Below are 24,627 nucleotides of genomic sequence, written 5' to 3' on the forward strand. Positions count from 1 at the left end.
CATGAGATACCTGGTTGTTTCTAAAGAGTAGAAACAATAACCATCAATTGTCTTGTAAATGAGCTCTGACTTTATGTTAAATCTGCATAATACTTAAAATATGCATTACATCTCTTATAAATCATTATCTTTTATATATATGGATATGAAAGCATAATTGTTGTAAAGTGGCACATCCACACAAGTGACATTTACAGTTTCAAGTTTCCTTGAAAACAAACTCTTGATAGAAGAGCAGGCATAGTTTCTAGAGGACAGTATGTTCAAATTATAGAAATTATTGTCTTAAAGGTTGCTTAAAGAAAAAGAAAATTTCTGATTAACAGAGCATTAGCATCTTTGGTTTTGCATTTTTCCTAAGTACTAGGTCTGGGAAAAGACAGGACCTTTTAAAACATTTGTGTACATTACATTGAGATCACACATTGTTATCACTGCCGGTTAGAAATGATTAGAGAATCATGGTTATTTATCCTTGTGTCCTTTAGCTACTGACCCAAAATGTCTAGTCCTCTTTCAGATCTACAACTGTTAAGCAGATGTCTTAGTTATTGCTGTATATCTCAGTCATCAAAGCCTGTGTTTCAGCAGCTGCATCAAATGCATTGGTATGCTTAAGGCTGGGTTACTTGAGCTGAATCTTTTCCATAGTCTCTCATTTAGGGTCTGGTTTATTGTTATGGGACTGGTTCGTTAGCTGTAACAGACATTGCCAAAAAAAAAAAAAAGATTAAAAATCCCCAAAATAAAACCCTCCAAGGCACAAAATATAAGTGTAGAATATACATGAATACTTACGTAAAAGAGACTATTTTAAATTCCTGTTTTCCAAGGGAAATACCAAAAAGGGAAAAAGGAAGGCTAGTGCATGATGTTCTGTTTTATGAACAGACTGTTCCATCTCATTTCGTTTCCTACATCATCTTGATGGATGACTTAACACACAAGGTGTATGCAGTGTATGGTTTTTGCATGTTTTAATCTTTGCACCTTGACTAATTGTCATTAAGGACAAAAAAACCCCATGTTGCAGGTGTTCTAGTTTATTACTGTCTGTTCTGTGGCTTATCTAAAAAACAGTTGGCTTTGTTCTTTGTCCTTGCATTAGGCTGTTTGGAATTGTATATGTGTATGTGTGAACATGGGTGTATGTGTATAAATATTTGGTATCTATATAGGAATATATATATAAAAATGTTTTAGCTGTTAATGTAGAGTATCTTGATAATTCAGAATTTGTTGGTTTTCTTTTTTTACACCATTTTAGATTCATACAAAATTTTAAGCCACTAATTTAGCTGCTACTTAATAAGTTGTTGTTTCTATTATTATTTTGTTTTTAACGACAAGGGCTTACTTTATAAACAATGTCAGGAAGAAATAATAGAAGAAAATAATTTCCCACAAACACCCCTTAAAACCCCCAAATATAATTTCCTCCTGAAGATACAATTAAAGTATACAATTAAAGTTGTTTTCTTTAGATGAGATCTCCAACAATATTTAAGAAATAAATTCTTTTATGAGAGATTGATTCAGTATAGCAGAAAGTTCCAGGTACACATAGGAATGACTTGTCAGAAAATGGGATTCCTGCTTGTGCAGAAAAGACTGTAATTACTTGTGAGAGTTGAAATTCTTTTTAGAAAAAATCAATAGAGTTTATCTGATAGCAGTAGAGCTATAGAAGCATCCACACCTGCATACAAGTTAAGTCATTAGTTTTCACACTAGTGAAGGAGGTTTATTTAAAAAAAAAAAAAGTGCTTCGCTAAAATGCAATTGAGAACTTGGGCGGGATTTATTTTTTCTGTTTTGGTTTGGTTCATTTTTCCTACATGAAGAATCAATTAGGTGTCCTGCAACATCTACTTGAAAATGGAGGCAGACAGAGAAATTAGCATTCTGTATGTAACGTTTAAAATAAATTACAAACCCCTTTTTTCCTAAGTACTTAGAGGGGTTTATTTAAAAAACACATGAACGAGAAATTCTCCCCACAGCCCCCAAGCCACCAGATTTTCTGTTGATTTTCATTTTTCAGAGCATTGACAGTTCTGATATGTTGTATTTGGCATGTACTTTCTTCATTTGGTGAAACGAGCTGAAATTTCCAGTTTAGCTAGTCAGTTTGTCAGTGATGCACCTGGGAAATACGCAATATAATTTCAGAAAGGATTGGAAAAAAATGCTGAAGGAAAAGGAAGAAGGACTTAAGATGGACCTGCTACTTCAGTGGTCAGCTTAAGGGAGTGATTTACTGCACAGTACAGTAAAAGGTAGTAAAAAAAAAAAAGGTTGTCTACATGACATTCTGTGTTATTGAAACTGATGTGTTTTGTCACTGAGGTTGTGGTGGGATGTATTTGTCTTGAGTATAACATAGCATCCTTTGGCTCTGATGTCTGAAATTTTGTCTTGAGTTGTAAACTAATACCTCCCATACAGTTAGAATTTTGCTATTTTAATATACTTCAGTGTATGGGAAAATGAACAGTAGAGTTGTTAAGGACAAACGTTGGATATATAGCTGTTAAAGTTTGCTGTATGGAGGAAAATACTTATATTTTCTGTTGCTGAAGACAGTGTGTTTACATTAGTATGCTAATTATATATTTATGTCTAATGTGCAAGTGGTTGTAAAGCATGCAATTAACACAAACCTTTGAGAACTGGAACAGCACAGATCAGCCAACGGGGATGTTCTGGGTATTATTTAAATGCTTTACGTGAGGAAGAGCTTGTGTATAAAGCCCCATTTGTGGAACATCTAGTCTGAAGAATAGACTTTAGTGTGAATTTACTGAGACTAAGTGAAGGTGTTTGTGCATGTACTGTAGAAGCAGTTGCAGTCTTTTGTGTTGTCTATATTCAGTACTTTGTGTGCCAACTGCAGAATTTCAGATCTTGATACTTCTTCACTTGGTCTCGAGATGAATATTTACATCTCTGCCATTTCCTCTACTGAGAGTTCAACTTAATTAATGATACCTCTGTACAAGTACAAGATTGTCTCTAGTATCAGCTTTCTTGGATTATTGAAGATTAATTTTAGTATGCTTGATGTCCACATTTGTAGAGAGACAATTATTTTAATGGAAGCGTTCAACAGTTATGTAGAACATTTCCACTATAAACTGGAATTAAAAACAGCTGCTATCTGTGGAAACAAGAGGTTACAACTGAATAAGGGGCAAAATGTTCTGCTGATCACACTACTTACTTCAAATGGAAACTCCTAAATCAGTTTTGGCTTGTCTTTTGTTTATTTTTGACAGATGCTGCTTAAATTAATGATCATTAAAATATGTTATTGACATTGTGTGTCTGCTCTCTAATGCGTTTATTTTGCTTTATGTCATTAACCTAATTGTAGCAGGAGTCTAACACTTGCCATTGTGTGTTGGGTATGCTCACAGGATGAAACCCACGTCTCCTCTAGCCAGTCCGCTGATTTGTTGTACTGGACGACATCAAAAACCATGGAGGTGTTGTCTAACACAACTATGACTACCAAAGCCGTGCTGCATGCTGTCAGTGATGGGCAGTGGTGGAAGAGATCATTAACTTACCTGCGACCATTGCATGTAAGGGATTGCTGATGTGCTCCAGATGTGTACGCGTTTGCTGATATGTTAGTATAAAAGCTAAGCTCCTTTGTAGATATCTGACAACTGAAGACCTCAATCAGTAAATGAAATAGAGACATGAAAAGATTGTTTGCAAGCAAATCCCAATGAAAAAAGGTGTCTAAAGATGGTTTTTTTCCATATGTTCTAATAGGTTTTCTCCTGTTTTCTTACTGTAGTGTAAGAAGGCATAGATGAAATTTGGCAGAAGTTCAGAACTTTGGGGTACAAAGCACAGTTAAACATACTCTTTATATACTGTAATCTTATACTCAAAGCTGTTCCTTTTCTGTTTCTCTTTTCTACCTTCTCCATTTCAGTGAGTTTTCTGTAATTTTTGTGATACTAGTTTTTCTGGTACTATTGAGCATGATTCTTTTTTGTTTTTTAAGGATACTGAACCTCATTCAGCATTGTTTTATGTAAGATGACTCCTATCTTGCTTCCTGCTGAATTCAGTGATACTTTAATTTACAGTTGTTTCCCTTCTAAACAGTGGTTACAGAATTTTTTATAAGCTTTTTTACAGTTAGGATCAACTATACGTACTTTTCCCAGGGTCAAGAATTCGGAGACGTATTGAAGAGTGGGCCTGGAGAAAATGCTATGGTGGAAAAACAAGGCTGTCATCCATTTTATGAGTCTCTAATTCGTGATCCATATGTTGCAGAAGTAAGTTGCAATTACAGAGCTCTAAAGTGTTAATTTTTTGTTGAGATCTTATAATGAATTAAAAATGCGATTATTATTGTGACTTGAAATTTTGTGCAAAAGTAGGAAAAAAAAATCCAGAATTAAACAAAGGAAAGCATATGCAGGAACTGAGGTAGAGAATTGCATCTGATGCAAGTGATCTAAATATAAATGCAGAGTGTAGCACACATGCCAGTTACCTTATTTTACTTCTAGTCTGAAATCAGCTATGGCACATACCAGAACGATTCTTTGGAAAGCTTTGCTGAAGTGTTGCTGAGAACAGAGAAACTGACGGAAACAAAGAGTGAAGGAAAAGACCTACTTCCAACTACAGAAGGTATGGGAATATGTATATTCACTCCTGTATTTAGTATATATTGTAAATACAGAAGTATCTGTGGATAGGTTTAAGTATGGAGAATTGCACACAACGATCTGAAGTATTGTCTGGTTATTTTGTATAAATTGTGGTGTAGTTCAACATCTCTCATTGGTAAGAAGTCTTTTGAAGTAGCTGCAGAGCTTTCAAGAGAATTGGTATATTTAAGAGGAGTAGCTTAGTAAAGATTAGAAATCTGAAATTTCTCTTTAAATAAGCAGAGAGCTTTATTTGAGGGTTGCCAAAGATATGAACATCGTGGGAGAGATTGTTGAAGATTTCCTGAATATGATCATGTACAGGTATTTAAATGGAAGTTTGCAACCCAGGGTTAGTTATTTGTATGTATGCCTGTGTATTCAGTTGGTCAGATTCTGTGTGATTGTGTACACAGCTTTCAGTATTGCAGGCTCATTATAGTATTTTATTTGCTAATTAATGTTTAACTGCAGCTTCTGGAATCATCAGAGCTTTTTATCTTCTGAAATGTCTGCAGTTTTAGGTTATAGTTAGTAAGTTGTTAACTGAAACAGTTTTGCTTTTTTAAAAAAACGAACAACACAAAACCACCTGTGGTTGTTTGTCTTTCCTTTTGGATGTCTCCTGCTGGTTTAAGAAATGAACTGTTTAAATATTTAGATGCTCTTAGTGTCTTTGAAGGAAGATATCGGTATTATATTTGACTCTGTGGTAAATGCTGCCATGGAAAATGATTATATTAAATCACTTGCTATATGAGGAAAGTTTTAAGCGAGATCTTCATAAGCCACACACTTATTTCAACTGTTTAGTAAAAACCAGGATGTTTGTCTTACAACTATATGACCATGAGTTCAGCTCACTTGGTTAAAGCACGGTGCTAATAACATCAAGGTTCTGGATTTGATCCTTGTATGGGCCATTGACTTAAGAGTTGGACTTGATGATCCTTGTGGGTCCCCTTCCAAGTCTGAGTGTTCTGTGAAATTTATGAAATGTGATTCAGTAGTTTGAGATATGTGATATTTCTTCCGATAACCTGTATAGTTCTAATAAAACAACACTGTGAATTAAAAAAGGTTAGCAACAGCTTTGTATGATGGGGATGTATGCATATTTTGTTCCTTTCATGCTCTCTTAATGCAAAAATCCTTTTAACTCAGTACTTACGATCTCATTTGTTGCATGCTGATAGGCTTTTAGCTTTGATTCCTGTGTCTTAAAGGAGGAGGAGGCAAGGATTAAAAAGTATTCATTGCTTTCGTAGGGAAAATTATTTAATTGGTAGATCTTGGTAATACTTCCTGCTCTAACTTGAGTAATTGGAACTCATTGTTTACAATTCAGTGGCTGCCTTTGAGATGGAAATTTCAATGTTGGGGACTTTCTACTGAAGAAGAAACGAAATTTTAGATTCCAACTTCAGTTTTTGAACTTCTGTGTTCTTCCTCTTAAGTGTGCAGTCTGATGTTTTTACCATTTTAATACTTTTATCCTCTTCCACCACTTCTTATAATCAATCTGAATTACACTTAGAAGTCCCTCCATGGACTTCTCTATGGAACAGAGTTCTGTGTTTTTCTCAGGAAAGCTGTTTCTGTTCTATACCCAGCAGTCCTGCTGTATGATAGTCAGTAAGCAGTTTTGTTACACTTAAACGTAAGTGTAACATAGCTTTCTTTAAATAAAGGGATTAGTAATTCGCTGTTTGTAATGTTTTTAGCCCTGGATTAGTGGCATTGGATCCTACCTCTTCCCCATTCTTAAAGCTTTATCAATTCTCATGAAAGTCCTAATGGTGAGTTAACACTTTCAGGATTGTGGAGCTTGAAAATGTGCATATTAATAGAATACAGCTAAAATTTAAAATTGAAAAATCACACAAATATGAATCTCATTTATTATTCAGCAGTTTTCTTGTTTTCAGGTTTACTGTATGGTTTTTATGAATGCTAATATGAGGTGTTAGCTACTATACTAGTAACTAACGAACATAGCAGATTTCAGTTGATTTTGCTGACAAGCAGATAGATTAGGTACTAAACTCAAAGTAAACAAACCCAAGAAAGTTGGTCATGCCTATTAATCCTCAGGAATTTTAGAACAAATAATAACTTAATGTTTTCCATGATTTTGTAATTGCTTGTGGATACGGCTGTTTAACTGCCATATATACTTCTGAGTTTAGTGAGATTTTTTCATGTGCTAAATGAACAATTGAAGACTTGAAACTGTTTTTACATTTTTTTGCAGGGAAAAAAACCAAGAATGTGGGAAGTGAGTTGAAACCTCCTAGGTATTAATAAATTCCAATTTTCACAAATAAACCATTTTATTCTTACATTGCTGTTCAAGCAGGCTTGTGGCATAAAGACCTGCTCAGGAAATAAAAGTTATTCATAGAATCTAGAATGCTTTGTGTCTTGCTAAGAAAGTACTGTTTGTGGGACAGCAGCCTTGCTTGTCACTGCCTGCCCTCCCTGGTTTGCCAACGCTGTAATGTCTAATCTCTCTGGCAAATTTCAAATTTGGCAGTGGTCACTAAGTTACTGTAAAATTTGTGAATGTGTTTGAGATGACAGAGTGACATCCTGATAATGTCTGGGGCCTGTGATTTGAGCTCAGCTCTGGTAGGCATCAGAGGATTCCTGTAGGGCTTCACTATGGGATGTTGGCTGTATGCAATTAGTCTTTCTGTATACATGTGTGTTTGCGTGGGTGTAAAGTGGATACATGAACACATACCATGACCACACAAATGCTCACAGAAAATTTGTGTTAATTGAATCAGTACAGGAGATGTTTTGTTTTATTTTCTCAGAAGGTACGACAATGGAAGCAGGTCTTTCTTCTTAAGTACATTCTGTCAGCTGGGATGCCATTGAGCTGAGCTTCATGCAAGAGTATGAATAAAATCATATTGTTTTCTGGCCCTGTGTTGATGCTGTGCTCTTTTTCATGATTGGTATCTGAATGGTAAAGATCCATTTTTGCTAGTGTGGCAGTTGTCATGTTGCGGATGTTAAGTTGGAAGAGAACCCACAATTTATTGTGTATTTGCAAGGCTTTGCAACCATTAATTTTCCAGAGAAAGGGTAAAGGGGGCAGCACTGAAATGCTTCTTTGCTTTCTCCCTTTTTTTTTTTTTGTGTGTTTTAACTAGAGGTGGTTGTGAGAATATATAAAGTAACTTTGTTTGTGCTCAGAGGAGGAACTACCAATTTTGCAAGATAATTTGTCAAGATTCTAATATTAGATATTTCTAGAGTCTTCCTGTGTTTGCTTGGACAGCATACAGGTTATTTGGAGTGTAGCAGAATGATCGGTCAGCACCAAGAAGCTGTTTGAAGCACAGTAAAAGCTATTAGCAGCACAGAGCAAAGGTGCTGTTGGATAGGCTTGTGTTTGCAGTAACTGTGACCTATTGCTGTGTAGGCAGCCTCTGTGGTGACTTGTCACATAGAAATTTAGGGTTTGTAGATGGCCGAGGGCCAGCATGTAAATCCACTTCAGGCTGATGGCAAATTAATGATAATCTGAAAATTGTAATTGGTCATTCAAGCCTTTTATAAATCATTCTTCAGAACAAAGAATTCACTGGGGGACCGTGTGTGCAGAGTAATCAGGTTCCTTGCCAGCACGCCCTGCAGAGCAGTTTGTGTAATATGGGAATACAGATGTTTGAGACTTCCTTGAAATAAACAAAGTTGGAAGATAGCTTCTACCTATTGGAATAATATTGATATTAATAATATTAGTAATAATATCCTCTATAAAAAAGTATAATACATAATTGTAGTTTTTGGTGTACTTACATTTTCCTATGCAAGTTCTTGTCCAAGTTTCATAAGATTTTTGAAGTTGTCCCTGGAAATAATAATTTATATTCTCTACCCCTAATATTAAGTGTAATTAGTCTGTATATTAGTCTGTAATTGTTTGTTGGAACTTTCATAGCAACCACAGTGATGCTTGATTTTAGCACAGAAGAAAACTGCATGAAGGAGAAATCCTGTTGCTAATTAAAAAACCTGGGGTGCTTGTATTATGACTGCATATTGTTTCTCCAATTTGTGTAATTTGTAAAGTACAGTGGGTTTTTTGAATGAAAAAACTCCAAGTTTGGTATCTGTAATGTAGGAAAAGCAGATAATTTCTGTGTCAGTTTTACCAGAAGTATATGTTTTTATAATCAGAGTACTTATTCTTGATGCATTGATTTCAACTCTGGTAGTGCTGATACTTGTGTTTGCAATATATGGCAGGGCTTGTTTTTGGTGTTTCTTATGACACTTTGCAGCTTTTAAAAATTATTTTAATTTTTAATTGAGGCGGAAGTTTTTAATATGGTTTGTCACGTTCAGTGATGAGTGAATTAGAGCTGAGGCTTGAAGAGAAGACATTTTGTACCATTCCTGAGATGGATATCTTGGAACTCTTACAACATTACATTAGTGCCTTGATTTTACAAGAGAAATCACATTTACAAGAGAAACTGATTTACTTGTAAATCAGTTCAGGTGGCTTTGTTTAACATCTCTTACTCCACAGTCTCATTCTTGTTTGGTTAATGCATCAAACACTTTGCCTGGAAGTTAAGGTAAAGCTGTGCTTGAGTTTAATGACATATTATCTGTTTCTGGATTGTGCTGATAAGTGTTTAATTGAGTATATATAGCTTCAAGCTAGTGTCTAATAAAATACAGTTGCACTGAAAACATTTCATTTGCTAGCTGTCAAGGCTAGATGGGTCACTAATCCAAGCTTTGTTTCTGCTCCAGTTCTGCTACAACTGGCAAGTGATGCTTTACCAAATGATGCAGCCTTGTCTCTTGCGTATCTACTTGCACTGCCACAGGTATGTTGATAGTGAAAGACTATTCATAGCATTTCAAAATTCCGTAATAAAATTTCATTTCCTTTGGGTTTTAAAATCTGAAAATTTGAATACACAATTTTAGAGATTTGGCTGGTGCATTTAAAGGAAATTGAGCAAATGCCAGTGGACTGGCTAATGAGCAGGCTACTGGTGAAAAGACACATTTTCTTATTTAAAATAGAAGTTGGACCCAACTGACTGACAATTATAATGTAACTCAGAAATATGGATAATAACCTTGTGGTAAAGAAGCAGCAAAACTGTAGCTATAAAATCATTTTTGTTAGGTGTTTGTGCAAGGGGGAAGAAAAACACCATAATGTAGAATTATCTTTGTGTGTGGAGGTTACTGATTTACTTCTGTGCCAGAAAAACACAGTCAGAAGTATTTCTAAATCACAGCAAGTAGCTTTTTAGGAAGTTTGTATGCTTAATGTTGTATGCTTGCTAATTCTTTCATCTAAATTAATGCTCTCTTTCTTCTAGGTGGTAGATGCCAACAAATTCTTTGAAAAGCAATTACATTCTGCGTTATCTCTCCAGCTGGCAAGTTATTACTATAGCCTGCAGATCTATGCTTGTTTGGCACCATGTTTCAAGGACAAATGCCACCCTCTCTACAGGGTTAGTACTCTTTCTTTTTAAAACCACATTCATTAATGTGCCGCATAAAAACTATTCTAAAAAACCAGTACATGAGTTAAGCCTGTTAAGGAGTTGATCTGACTTATGCTGTGAGCAGCCTGTTACGTTATGCATAATTATTCTTCTACAGTGCTGTAAACAGACAAGTACTTCACAATTTGTGGAAGAGTTTTTGAAGCACAATATCAAGTGTCATTTTTAGGTAATAGCACTATCAGTCTTCAAAGTAGCTTATAAACACTGAGCAATAAGGAGTATGGTTTATGCTGTCATCTTGCAATACTGTATACAATGCGATAAAATACTTCCTAGTGAAAGGGAAGAGTCCATTTCAACAAGAGCAGTGCTATTCAGAAAGTTTCCATAGCCTTCCCTGAGGTGTGTTGGTTTGTATTTCAGTTTACATGCGGTGTTTTGAAAATTCATCCTCATTCATTGATGATTTTTTCTGTTTCCTTTGACAAGTTTCTCATTTTGAAATGGCACAGCTTTGCTCCTTATCCATTGCCTGTGATTAAAGCAGTTACATGGTAAACTCCAAACTAAATTGAAGAGGTAACATACATTTCAGTAACTGGTGTAACTTCACAAAGGCTCTCTTGGAGTGGCAGTTCTTTCCTCCTGTGCAGAAGCTCTCTTAACTGGTTGTTTTTCAGCCTAGCTTTGAATTACAGCTAAAAGAACACTTCTGGTCACAAGTTTTCTGAAAAGAAAGACCAGTAATCACCACTGTGGCATGGGAGGAGATTTTTTTTCCATGTTCAGAATGACTCCTGATTTACAGTGGAAAGCCTGTTTTGTTATTTGCCCAATTCTGCAGTTGGGAAGCCTTTCATATTCCTGATGAGATTTGCATTTTACTGTCTTCTGTTTAGAAGCTAAAGGAAAATGTAGCCCACAACTGGAAACTGATACTTGCAAAATATGTTGGTTGTGAGGAATTCATGTTTGTTAAAAAACTTTCTTTGAGCTTATAGGTCTGTCTGCTGCAAGACAGCTTTGATAAAAAAAGATTTGGTTTGGTTTTTTTTTTGTTAGTTTAGCTTTTTTAAACAGTCCTATTTTCTAGGAAGTGCTATGAAGGCTTTGAAAAGTGTAAACCGTAAGAATGAGGACAGAAATGTTAGATTGAACTATTTGTGCTCCCATTGCCATTTAATAAGCGAAGTCCTGTCAATGGCACCACATAGTTTATCTCATACTGATGTCATCTTTGACTTAATCTTTTGTTCCATCTGGGTAAAATACTGATAGTGATAAATAGTGGATTCCAGGTTGCTTGCTAAAAACAATATATTCTCTGTTTAAGCTGCTCTTAAACAGTAGTTTTTGAAAATATGAGAAGATTCTGAGGGAACAGCACAAGAAGAAAAAGGGAAAAAAAACCACAAAACCAGCATTGGATGTCCAGTAAGAAGAAAATGGCATAGACAAATTACCTTCATTGTTACTAATTCCAAGGGTATCAAGTGAAAGAATGTCCCTGAAGTAGAAAACAAGAAGTAGAAACAGATGCTTTTCACCAACATAAACGCACTCTTTTTTCGTCAATTAAAAAAAAAAAAAACAACCAAAAAAAAACCCCAAACAAAAAACCCGCACCCGAACTCCAGACTTAAATACTTGGTTTATACTGCAAAATGGTCATTTGGTTAAATTTATACCTGGTAATAAAGAATGGCTCCACTTGCAAGTTGGTTTCATCAATGCCATACAAGTTGCTATCCATGGGAATAGACCTAGCTATGTTTTTTATTTTTGTGTTTCCTAATCTGTGGGAGGAAAAAAAAAATTGATCTCAATTTTCATCTTCTATGAAGATGTTACAGTCAGTTGTAGATGTCATTCCATAGAAGATTGTCTTCCAACTCATGTCACTGATGTCTTGCATCACCTTTATCTTCTGACTGTCTGCCAAAGCAGAAGTGTATCCCTACATCCTTTAAGCGCCTAATTCAAAGCTATGCATTACTCTTAGATCACTGAGTGCATTCTTGTGGGTGAAGGTGTTTTCCCCTGTTCTAAATCTTTACATAGTCAGTGAAGATGTAAATCTGGCATTTCAGCCACACGCTTAGAAGGTGAATCCTCGAGATCATAGAGCACATATTTCTGTCTAACAGCACCTAAGTCACAGTAGGTGTGATTTCTCTAATCCATTTAATCAAGTATCCTATCAGGAAACTCTAGCTGAATTTATAAGAAACTGCATAGAAGCGTAGAAAAGACCCCACTTCACGTGTTTCTCATTTTAAAATGACATTATTTGGAAACAGTAAATGAGTAGCTCTGGCATAATGGGAAAAATGTTACAGTGGAAATGACAGAGGATATTGTTCTAAGGATAGTGGGGAGTATGGGGAGAGTTCCTCTTTCATTGGCTAGGACAGACTCTTAAGACTTGATAGTTAGTCAGGAAAGATATTTTGAAGGAATCATTGGGTCTGTTGCGTGGAGGCTTGATTTTGTTGTTGTTGTTGTTGTTTTAATTGTGACATGAAATACTGACAGCTAATATCTGCACATCAAACTAGAATCATAAATTGCCAGAAATTCTCATTATCTTTTTTTGTACTGTTGATGTCCAAAAGGAAATCAGCTAGAAAAGTTCAGTTTCTGATGAAGTTATTACTTTGCTTTAAGGACAAACAAAGGGATTTGGGTGTAAAGTATTGCTTTAATTTTGTGCCCAAGACAATTTTGAATTTTAGTTGTTATAATATTATAAACATAACAGCCATAGTTTAGGGCATCTGAGCTATATTGCTTTTTTATCCTGAGGAATATTTTAAAAGAGCTCTCCAGCCAAATAAAACCACAGATAAAGGTCTGTAAGAATACTGCCAGAAAGAAGAAGAGAACAAAATTTCCAGAAATGGACTGTCTATGGAATGTATTTGTGTGAGAAGACTCATTGCCCCTTGAGATGCTGTATTTATTTTTGGTTTAGGTCTGTACTGGCTGAGCAGGGATGGGATTAACTTTCTTCACTGAAGCTGTACTTTGCCTTTGTGGCTAGAAGTGTTGATAACACTCTTGTGTTTTGGCTGTTGCTTGCTTGCACAGCATCAAGGCTGTTTCCCCACTGCCACTCTGCTCACTAATTCTCATTCTTGATGAAAAGCTGTACAGCTGAGGAAGAAATTTGCTGGATAATTCATGTTATTAACAGCTTATCTCCTCATTTGTCCTATCCTGGTGATCCGATAATGGACCAGAATAAATTGTTTACTCTAGAAAGGAGCGAAAAAGTTTAATTATCCTGAGGTTAATTAATATGTTCCTGTCCTCATGCTAATAACCTGTTGCTGAGGTCTTTCTGTAGTTTTGGAGAGGATTATTTTGCTGACCTCGTCTGGGGGGCAAGCTTTTCTTGGAGCATCAAACAACAGTTCTAACAAATACTGCTAAATTATAGAGGGGGATGGGAATTTTACTGTTAGTAGCAGATATGGAAAGTTGCTGTTAGCAGAAAATTCTTACTTTTTTATTTTATTCCTTTACATGTTCCTTTTCATTCAAGAAAGTGAATTTGATTTTGTGCATTGCAGCTGGCAATATGTTGAAATGGTAAACTCAGAGAGTCTCCTTAGTGATGCTTTTGTTGCAGCCTGGAGTTGGTGAAGAAGCTGGGAGTTCAGTTCCACAGAGTTAAGTAGCCTGATATAACTGGCTTTTTAGCCACTACGTGACTGGGTAGATTTATACAGTGAACTTGAGCTCTGTGCACTTTACCTGCTTCCCTTTTCTGTTGCTTGCTGCTTTGGAAAGCATCTATCAACCTCTCTAAGAGGCAGAATTAGGTCAAAGGAAGAGTGCTTTGAACTTGGGACTGAATCTGTTGGTCTTATGGGACTTCATTCTGCAAGCTTGACCTGGCTCCCAAGATGGTTCTCTTGGTTGATCTAAGGTTACAAATACAGTTCTGTTACTCCAGAGAAGCAAAGCTCCCAGCTATGGTCCATATGCTACAGCTTTAGGTAATACTCTGAATATAGGATGTTGAAAATAAAGACTTAATTTGAAATGGAAATTAGTAGTGTATAGAAGGCTGTATGCAGGAAGAGGGAGAGAGGCATACCTGATGGGCTAACAGATGTATTAACCATATTTTATAATGTCTAATGGCTTTAAGCTGATTACATGGCACTGTAGCACAGCTAGAAGTTAAGTGTATACACATGAGGTAATCTCTCATTGGAAATTGAATGCTCATTAAATGGTTGCATATTGGCTTGGGTTTAATGATATTATCCTATCACATTCCTAAATTATGAACTTAGCCTACTAGAAATAGTATATACATTTTTAATCTTAAAATTGGATTTGTGTGCATGATGTTTTACTGGAGTTTATTAACACCAACGTGCAAAACTGACAAACTGTGTCAGGCAGACTTTTTTCATTCTGTCTGGACATTCAGCTTTTCATCCATGAATGCAATGGGCAGCACTAAGTCTGTTGTAGATGGGAAAATGGTAGTGCACTTTATTGTTGGCCTATGATGGACTTAAAACTTGACCTTTACTTTTACTACCATTTTAAGTCCTGATTCAAGCCCTTGTCTACTCTTTGACCCCTCTTTCTGTTTGGTTAGTGATGCTGAAAACTAACAAGTTTCCTTTGGCAGTGTAACTTCTCCCTGTTGCTTCAGTGTTTGAATTTTCTGTTGTATGTTCTGCATCAAGTTCAAGTTTCTTTGCTGATTTTTAGGTTGTTCCACTTCCTTTTCACAATGCTCTTTATGCCTAATATTTCTTATTGTTTTATGTACTATGCTGCTTGCTTATACATGTTCAGGTATTATTACTCATTAATACTTGGAGAGTGAGTCTGTTTCATTTGGTGTATGCTTCTGTTTCCAAGTCCAGTGCATACCTGATAGTTCCAAAAGCAAAACTGGGATAGATTAGTGTATAACTCCTTGAATCTATGCTGCACTCTCTCTCATTGATCTTCCTTCGTGTGTGTGGAGTCTGTGACAGAGAGGAGAATCAGAGAAAAGGAAGGCAGAGGCAGAAGGCACCATGAATGAGACATTAACTGACAGACAAAGAACTGGTCTTGGGAGAAGTTTTCTTTAACTTTAAAAAAAAAAAAAGGGTAGGCCAAAGTATTTATTGATGATTTATTGGTCATCTTTTCTTCAGGTCATCAGTATGGGATTCTGAATAAAAATCTACCCCTCGAAGACTTGCTGCTGACTCTCTCCTATCTGAAACATGGTCTCTAGGCTTTTACTTCTCTTTTCACTGGATTTCAGTTCTTCCAATCTATTGGCAACCTAAGTTTCCAGACTGGACTTTGGTAGGGAAACTTGTGAAAGTATTTGAAAAGATCTGTGTATATTTTGTCACAGGATTCCTTTTGTCCATGTGCTCTTTGATACCCTCATAGTCCTCCAGCAAGTGAACAAAGTGGATTTTCCTTTACAGAGGCCATGCTGACTCTTTCCCACCACTCTGTTAATGATCAGTGGTCTTACAATTTGTTATATAGTCTACCATCTTGCCAGGGATGGACATTTGACTTGCTGGTCTGTCATCCCTATGAGAATTCCTTTTACATCCTGTCTTTTCAGATGAGACTGGCACTCTGGCACACTATTTTTTGATAATGTTCCTTGATGCACCTTCACCTGCCATTTAACAAAATTTCACATTTGTTTTCCTTGAGAACTGAAGGGTAAATGCCATCTGATTGTGGTGGTGTGCAAGTGTATAGCTGACACTTTCCAGATTCTTCTAACTCATCTGGATCATATTGAGCTCTCTACCCCCCATACTTTCAGTGGTCAGGGCTGGCACAAAGATCTCATGATTTACATACACTGTTATGGACTTACCCATCAGTGCTCCTTCCACACCTTTTCACCAAGTGATCCTACCACTTCTCTACTTGGCTTTCTGATTTTGAGTGACTTTCCAGAGCTTTTCTGCTATCAGCTTTACCGTTCACTTTCCAGACACTTTTTAGCACTCTTAGTTTCCTCTGTAGCATGTCACATTTTGTGAGTTTTACTCATTGATTTGTTTATTGCTCAGTGATATCTCAACACGTAATCACACATCTTTTAAATGAGTGAATGACTAAATTATTAAAAAATGGAGAACTGACTTAAACTGCTATGTCCAAAAGCTTAAAGCTAAGCTAGCAGTCTTGGTGGTTAGTTTTGAACATCTTCTGATATGATCCCTACAGTACTTACTAATGCACCATTTAGGAACATTGCAGCCAGATTGTCTCAACTAGATTCCTTTGATTGAGATGTGTTTGCTGTGGGTAAGGTAATGTTTCACAGATCCTCATCTTCCTTTGTTAAACATAAAAGATGACAAAATACTGCCATTCTTAGTTAGGACCAAATAATATTTAGGTGACTCAGAAAGATCTATTGTCAAATAGTTGTTTGCTACTACCTCCCAGCCCATTTCATTTCTTCAAGATAAAGTGTGCTTATGAAAAGTGATCTTCAGGTGTTGCTTATTTCTGTTTCTCAAGGGTAATATGAGCCATTCTGTTAAATCCTACTGCTGGAAACAGAGTATTGTTGTTCTTTAGTCAGCTGTTTAGAAATATTCTTTTAGAAAGGAGGATCTTCAAACCAGCCTTGCATATCAGCAGAGGGTTGAGGTCTACCTTACCTGTGTTCCTCTGGAGATACATTTGTGACTTTCTTGCAAGGAGCTGGTTGGGATAAGTACTAATCCTTTCCTTCTCTCAAAGCGTTTTGTTCTCTGGGAAACAGTACAAAGCTGACCAGCAGCTTTTTGAAGCAGTCTTACCCTAGTCAAGTGGCTTTATCTTCTCTTTTACGTTTGTTTTCTGAGCTTCTATAACTGCCATCTCTAGTCAGTGAGCATCATGAACTTTGCAGGCAGTCTGATTGAAATTTGCTAGTCATCTTAGAGCAAAAAAACCCCATTTTAACAAAATTTTATTCATTTGAGTTGGCAATATAGGTAACTTTTCAGACAGTGCTGAATTTCCATTGTGTGAGAGAGTAGGCATCTCCATCTCTGTTATTTAGTGGTTTGGCTGGTTTGATGGTGGGGTTTTTTGGTTTGTTGGGTTGTTTTTGTTTGTTTGTTTTTTCATCTTGGAGGATTGAGGCTAAATCTACACTGGCCTCTATATTTAGCTGACAAAGCTATTCATGAAAATGTACATCACAATAAGAGAAGGTGGTCACGAAGTCGTCTGTGCTTCTAATCAGAAGCGCTAGCAGTCCCTGGATTAGGATGAAAAAATATCTAGCTTCTCATATTTTAATAGCTGTCAGGAAAGAGTAAATGAAGTGTTTTGTAGCTTGTGGAGTATATAGTTTTCAAACTGTAAATTAGTAAGACACAGAAAGTATTTGCACATATCCAGTCAAGTAACTGTGCAAATTAAAAGGATACAATGTTGCACTTAAATTAAAACTGTATCGTATTGCAGTCAAGTTTTACAAGTAGGACTGTGTGCTTATCCCAAAGTCTGTATTTGACTACAGCTACTGCCATATAGGTCGAGATTAAAGACATTCTAAAAGAATAGACAATAACATAATTTATTCAAAAAGAAAGCACTTTTCTCCTTTTTTTGAAGAGAAAAGGAAGATAGACAAAAGGTTAGGATAATTATCTAAAGGGTAACATTATTTACTGAGAATAATGCTGACTGCAAATGGGAAATGAATCATATAATATGAATTTAGTAGGCACTTCACTCAAAGCCATGTAGTAATTGTCTATTTTTGGAGGTGTTCTTTTGGTTCACACTTCAACCTTTTATATATCATGTGTTATTTCCACTAAAACAGCTGTCAGGTGAAATGATGGGATGAGATTTTTCTGTGTAAACCTGACTTATCAATGTCTTACTCAATAAAAGAGAGTCAGTAAGAGAACACAAGGTAGAAAATAAATTATGAAAGCATCTTCTCTTGGGACAAATTATTCCTCACTTGTTGCAATAGCTGTTGGAAATCAAAGCAAAAAAGTCTTTCTCTGAGGAGAAATTCAACATGAGCCAACAATGTGAACTCACAGCCCATAAAGCCAACTGTATCCTGGGCTGCATCCGAAGCATCGTGACCAGCAGGTCAAGGGAGGTGATTCTGCCCCTCTGCTCTGGTGAGACCCCACCTGTAGTATGAAACAGGAGACCAGGCCCAAAAGAGTTAACTAAGAAATTTGGGCCTGCTAACAAGCTACTAACATCCAAAACGATCTGTGCTTGTTCTGTTCTACTTGCTGGACCAAAACTTAAAGGAATGGTAAAAGAATCATAGAATAGGCCTAGAGGTAATAAATTAAGATGCAGTAGGATAAGGTAGACATTTGAATAGAAGAAACAGGCTGGGAGCCAAGGCCTTCTCCAAGCCTCAGTGAGCGGGTCAAGAACAATAGAAGAGAAGAGAGGTCAGGCCGAGAAAGATGAGAATTAACCCCCAGACCCATGGGATGAAGAGCGGATGTCCCACCAAAATTGAGGGCCAAGAGAAGGACCGCCCCAAGCCCCGCCTGAGCTCCACCTATACTCCGCCTGTTATTAGTATGTATACACAGATGTCGTAATCACTTGATATGCATTTAATCACATCTGAAAATTGTATAAAAATGCTGATTTTGTGTGAAGCCTTCGAGCAAGTTTGTCCAGCACGAGCTGGCTTGCTCCCAACGTTGAATGAACAAATACCTTGCTGCTTAAAGATAAAAAAAGTCTCTGAGCAGTTTCGCAGACCAATTTTTCAGATTCAAGTGCTGCAACCAGGTCTGGGGTCTATAACCTAAAAAAAGATATAGACCTGTTGGAATGAGTCCAGAGGAGGCTACAGAGATGATCACCTCTCCTACAAGAAAAGGCTGAGAGAATTGAGTTTGTTTAGCCTGGAGAAGAGAAGGCTCTGGGGAGACCTTATAGCACCTCCCAGTACCTAAAGGGGCTACAAGAGAGCTGGACAGAGACTTTTTGCAAGGACATGTGGGGACAAGACAAGGGAGAATGGCTTTAAATGGAAAGAGTGTAGGTTTAGATTAAATATTAGGAAGAAGTTCTTCACTGTGAGGTACTGAGACATGGGCACAAGTTGCCCAGAAAAGCTGTGGCTACCCCATCCCTGGAAGTGTTCAAGACCAGGTTGGGAGGGACTTTGAGCAGAAGGTGGCCCTGCCCATGGCAGGAGTGTTGGAACTAGATGGTCTTTAAGGTTCCTTCTAACCCAGGCCATTCAATGATTTTATGAAAACAGAGCACTAGAACAATTTGTTCAGCTCTTCAAACACAAGTCGTTTAACATAACTGTAGAAACAACTGCTTGGATAACTTTTCCAATTACTTTTATGTTATATTACTGAACATCAGCCTTTTGCCTTATTTTTTTATTCCTGCAGCAGTGCAGTGATCCAGGAGTGTTTGTTTTATACAAGTCACTCATCTGCAATGAAATCTTAAAACATTGTTTCAGTTTTTGGAAAAAAAGAGAAATATGGATGAAATTCATGGTGAAGATGGGAAGAGAAGCTAGGGAATTGAAGTCCACAGCTGCATTCCTGGATCTACATAATCCAGATATACATTTTTTAGTAGAGTAGGAAACTACTTGTTTACATCACTCGTGTGATCACATACTGTGGCGAGAGTTTTAAGAGTATGGACAGGCTTTAAAATCATTATACTTAAATATACCTGAGACTTTAGAGTATGTTACAAAAACTTCTGATAGATGATTAAAAATCTGAAACAGAATATTGTTTTAATATCTGAATGTGTATGACCTATAGGTTTAATAACAGTGAATTTATTGCTTAGCTCCTCTCTACTTCATTTTTTAGATAAGTTTGTACAATTTTATTCTGATTTATCTTTTAGGTTATAAAAGGTATTCTAGTAGGTATTCTTACATGTTGACCTGGTGTGGTTTCACTTGTGGGTGATGAGCTGCTGCTTCCTGTATCCACTTCAAAAATGGTTGTAAAAGCTGACCCTGAACAAACCTGTATTGTCACTCAACAATATATGTAGCTGCAGCAGTGGAAGGACAAAGAGTGTTGAGGTATCCTTGCACTTGAGTGATGTGACAGTACAGGTTTTATTTCTGAGATGTCCTGGTCTTCCATCTTGGCTGTACACTTGCTCTTTTTCTTTGAGCAGATCAGACGTGAGACAGCTGAGATCTGAAAGGTTGGCCACCCCACATCACATGGTGCAGTATCCAAGTTAGTGTACTCTTGACTCACAGCATGGCAACAGTCTCAAAGAGAAGTGTCATTAATTTAATTAATGAAAAACTGTCCTATGGAGAGATGGTGTTTACTTCTCAAGTGAACAGGCACATTCAGGATTTTACTTCTTGAGTGAACTGTTTCTTTCCTGTGATTTTTTTCCCCTCCAGTATGTGAGGAAAAGTATCACCTATATGTGCTTCACTTCATTCTTCTTTTCCTGCCTTCCCCTCCATCAAATTTGTAGCACATTGAATCTCTTGCTACACAGATTGTGGTAGTTGCTGCAAGGATTAGGGAGAGCTCTCCTTTCTGAAATAGAAATGCTTTCTAGAGGTGTGGTTTGGTTCCCTTAGTAGCACTGGCAATGGGCAACAACTAAAGGCAGGGCCATGGACATAATACAACTGTGTCTGCAGCAGGAATGTTACACCCTGCTCCGTGTTCTGTCATCTAGTTTTGCTAACCATGAGGGTTTTGCTTGGTGTATGTGTCTCCCTCTCTGGCACAATCTCTTTCTAGGATCTCTTAAAATGGTGTAGAACAAGTGTGGTGTTACAAGGATCTAGACCCAAGGGAACATGCCCTCTGCTCTCCCCTTCATATTTCTGTGGCTCACCACAGTTGTGGCTTTTGACCATTGCCAAAAAATCACAGTTCAAAGGTGATGGAAATGTTTTGCAACTTCAGTCCAGAAGGGTCCACAATGTCAGTAATGTATTTGGGAGGATTATGAGTGGATTAGCCTCTGATGATCTAAGCAGTTTTTCTCATCAGTTTTTCTGGTCATTTGCAGTCTCTAGATCATTTACATTAAAAACAAAATCAAAAGAATAATATTTCTTTTAGAACAATTGGAAAAGTTCTCGGTCTTAAAAGGAGAAAACAAGCTAAATAGCCTTACAGTGATCTAGTATCTCCATGATGTCTTTTTAATATTTATCTCTCTTACCATAGTTGTAAAATTATTGCCAATTCCTGAGCAGGAGAGTAATAGGAGAAAAGCTCATACTTTTTTTATTTGTTTGATTGTTCCTGGTATGTATGGCTGAATTAAGTCTTTTAGAGAGATTTGAAAGAAAAAAAAATCAGCAACTTGCCAGGAAAAAAAATCCTGGCAAGATTAATTTAGGCTTCAGGGTGAAGAAATTCCAAGATCAAACCCTCCTATCTCTTTTTAAAACTATTTTTTTTTTATAATGTCACAGTGGCAGATTTTGATGGGCTTCACAGGTGTCACTCCCAGAGGGTGGTCAAAAAGAAATAACTGCTTTAAAACGTCTACTCAGGTCGACCTTGTTCCCCAGCTGAGGCTTACTGCTAATCGCTGGTGGTGCAGTAGGGATAGTAATTTGTACTGGTCTGTAATGAGTAAATCACATCTAATAGCATGAAATTAAATTAACTTTATTCTTAAATTTATGTTTTTTCTATTCTGTCCAACTTTTATTTTTCCTTAATTCTCAAGCAAGGCCTCTGTCAGCACAAATACAGTGTTAGCCCAATAAGTGAATAAAATGTATTGGCAGGTAGTTCATGAGGGATTTCCCCTGGCAGTGCTAGGGACGCCTCCGAGTTAAGGGTCAGCTCTTGTGGCTTCTCTGGAAACTTACCCTTTTTTCTGCTGTGTGTTTGTATGCAAAATACCCTTCCTGAATGATTACAGGGAGTTCAAGTGTCAGAGGTACTGGAGATATTTATCTGACAAAGCTGAGAGATGGACACGTACACACAATTTCTAACTATCTGAAAGACTCTGAAAAACCAACAGAGAGAATAGTGATGGTTGGGGTCTATTGGTGTGGGCTTTGACAGGTAACATTAGAAAGGGAACAAGTTGAATATGGCTTGTTATTGGTCTTACCTGTCAAAATGAATTTGTATTTACACAATTTGCTTTAGAGTTTTTTATGTTTTTCCCCAAGTGCCTGCTACAATTTGAAGAAAGTTCAAGAATTTGTAAACCCTGTGAATGCTGCAGTAAGAGTCATACTTTACTGATTTTGCTGATTTTCTTCGTCACCAGCTGCTATTGGTAGCTAATTGTTACGGTCTTCTCAATTAAAAACTGTTAAGACTTTTTTTAAAGCTGGCAATACAACTATAATGATCTTTTTGTGTTGTGTTTATTAGAACAAGCATCATGTCTAATTGAACTAGGAATCTAATGGATGTAGAAATAGTTGTGCTTATCTTTTAAAAACATGTATTATTAAAAATGTGATGATGTTAAGGAATGAATACTTAAAATTATAAAATACAGCTCAATACCAAACACTTTAGTTTTCTGGTTTTCCTTTTTTTCATTGAACTTGTGTTGAGTGCCTAATAAATACTGTACAAGCAGCACTGTTATTTAAGATAACATTTTAGATGTATAGAGGGAAGACAAATCTGAGAATGAAAACATGTGTCATTCCAGTAAATGAGTTTTGTAAGCAACTGCCGCTTGGGAAAGTTTGTTTCTTTTATAGATTAAAAAACCTTAGTAAGTCTCAAATTAGATACCAGATAGCAAGAATATTCTTGCATGAAGCAGACTGTGGGATATCTCTAAGCTAATTTTGGATTCACATGCTATGATAACTTGGAGCATAGATTTTGTAAAAGACGAAAGAGGACAACACATGATTAAAAGATTTTTTGGTGGCAAAGAGTTCAAGACAATCCTTGGCAACTGCTTGCAGTAAAAACACTCCACTTGTGTTTTCTTAATCTGAATGTATAACTTTATCCTCTGGACTGAAGAGTTTGCACTTTTTTTTTGGCTTACAAATGTATGGATATACATACATGGGTGTTCATACAGCGCATGATTCTCTTATTCTAAATCTGTTGTTATTAAGACATTATTTCCAAATACAGTGTTCCTTTGAGCAAACAGGCAGCATTGAAGAGTGCACACAGATGGTTTTAGGTAAATATAACAAATGGGGACTTAATGGAGAGAGAAGAAACCTAGCAAAAGAGAGTACCAGGGGAGGTTTAGGTTAGACATTAGAAAGAAATTCTTTACAGAGAGAGTGATCAGACATTGGAATGGGCTGCTCAGGGAGGTGATGGAGTCACCGTCCCTGGAGGTATTTAAGAAGAGACTGGATGTGGCCTTAGTACCATGGTCTAGTTGACAGGGTGGTTTTGGGTCAAGGCTTGGATTTGATGATCTCAGAGGTCTTTTCCAACCTGGTTGATTCTGTGATTCTGTGAAATTCACTCACACAGGTTGTCAGAGGGACCTGTCTTTCTCAGTGGACTAGAAGTTTTATGCGATTATGTTAAACCTGTTTCCTCGTCTTGTCTCTTTGCCTATCTCCATGCTCTGTTTTCTAGTGTATCACAGAGTGAGATACCAGGATACATAACAAGCAGTGGATGGGTTTACAGCTGGTATAATTGTGTTCTAGAGGCACTGCTCTGCTTGCCTGTTTCTTTTCAGAGATTTTATTATTCTGTTATCAATCTTCTAAGCAGCCTTGAAAGAGCTACCAATGTTGTTTATAAAATAAATGAGTTTGCAATGTTTGGAGGGCTTCAGAGGAGTATCATGTGGAGAGGAGAAAGGATGCCTTGTAGCATTTAATGTGACTTGATGAGCAGCCTGTCAACTAAGACTTGAAAAGAAAAAAAAAATCAATTTAGAATGACCAGCAAGTCATGGAAAAATTCAAGTGTGCCTCAAGGTTTAAACTTTTGTTGCCATGTTTTACCCTGCTGTGCACTCTCATTAATGTTCATAAGTTTAGCTTCTAATTTAGCAGAATCATTCTGTAATAAAAAACTCAAAATATATTGATACACTCAACATTTTTGAGTTCACAGCAGTTGGATCAGTTGTTTCTTTTAGAAAATGTTTCAACTATATTGGCATCCCCAGGTATTTTTTGGTGGCTCTTTTGTAGGCACTCCTTCCTCAGTGAGTGCCACACATGTGTCACAGATTTCCTTTTGGCATTGAGCTTCCAATGGCTTCATTTTTCGTGGAGTAGAGAAATCAAGGTATTGAGTGAGATGAGTGCTTTCATATTACAGACAGCTCTGTTTAAGTGGAGGTTACTAGACATAGCCACTGTACAGATCTTGAGATAATTTGGAATGTACATGCATTCCTTATTGATTTCAAACATGCAGACTGTATTTGCTTTGTGTTCTAAATTTTTGCTTTGCTGCCTCGGTTTTGACTACAGAAGTTATTGGTTTATAAACTATGCACTT

The 24,627-nt window shown here is 36.8% G+C and overlaps 1 protein-coding gene across 1 annotated transcript in view; it reads left to right on the plus strand.

The window, feature by feature from the left end:
- Positions 1 to 24,627, plus strand: part of NBAS (NBAS subunit of NRZ tethering complex) — a 169,247-nt gene that overhangs the window by 72,121 nt on the left and 72,499 nt on the right. The window contains exons 36-40 of the mRNA XM_027750754.2: positions 3,420 to 3,587; positions 4,188 to 4,301; positions 4,539 to 4,662; positions 9,465 to 9,541; positions 10,049 to 10,186. Coding sequence (XP_027606555.2) covers positions 3,420 to 3,587; positions 4,188 to 4,301; positions 4,539 to 4,662; positions 9,465 to 9,541; positions 10,049 to 10,186 — 621 coding nt within the window. The remainder of the gene's footprint in view (positions 1 to 3,419; positions 3,588 to 4,187; positions 4,302 to 4,538; positions 4,663 to 9,464; positions 9,542 to 10,048; positions 10,187 to 24,627) is intronic.

Source organism: Pipra filicauda, unplaced genomic scaffold, assembly GCF_003945595.2.
Source record: "Pipra filicauda isolate LSUMZ 115617 unplaced genomic scaffold, ASM394559v2 scaffold184_size3518187_pilon, whole genome shotgun sequence".
Classification (NCBI taxonomy): domain Eukaryota; kingdom Metazoa; phylum Chordata; class Aves; order Passeriformes; family Pipridae; genus Pipra; species Pipra filicauda.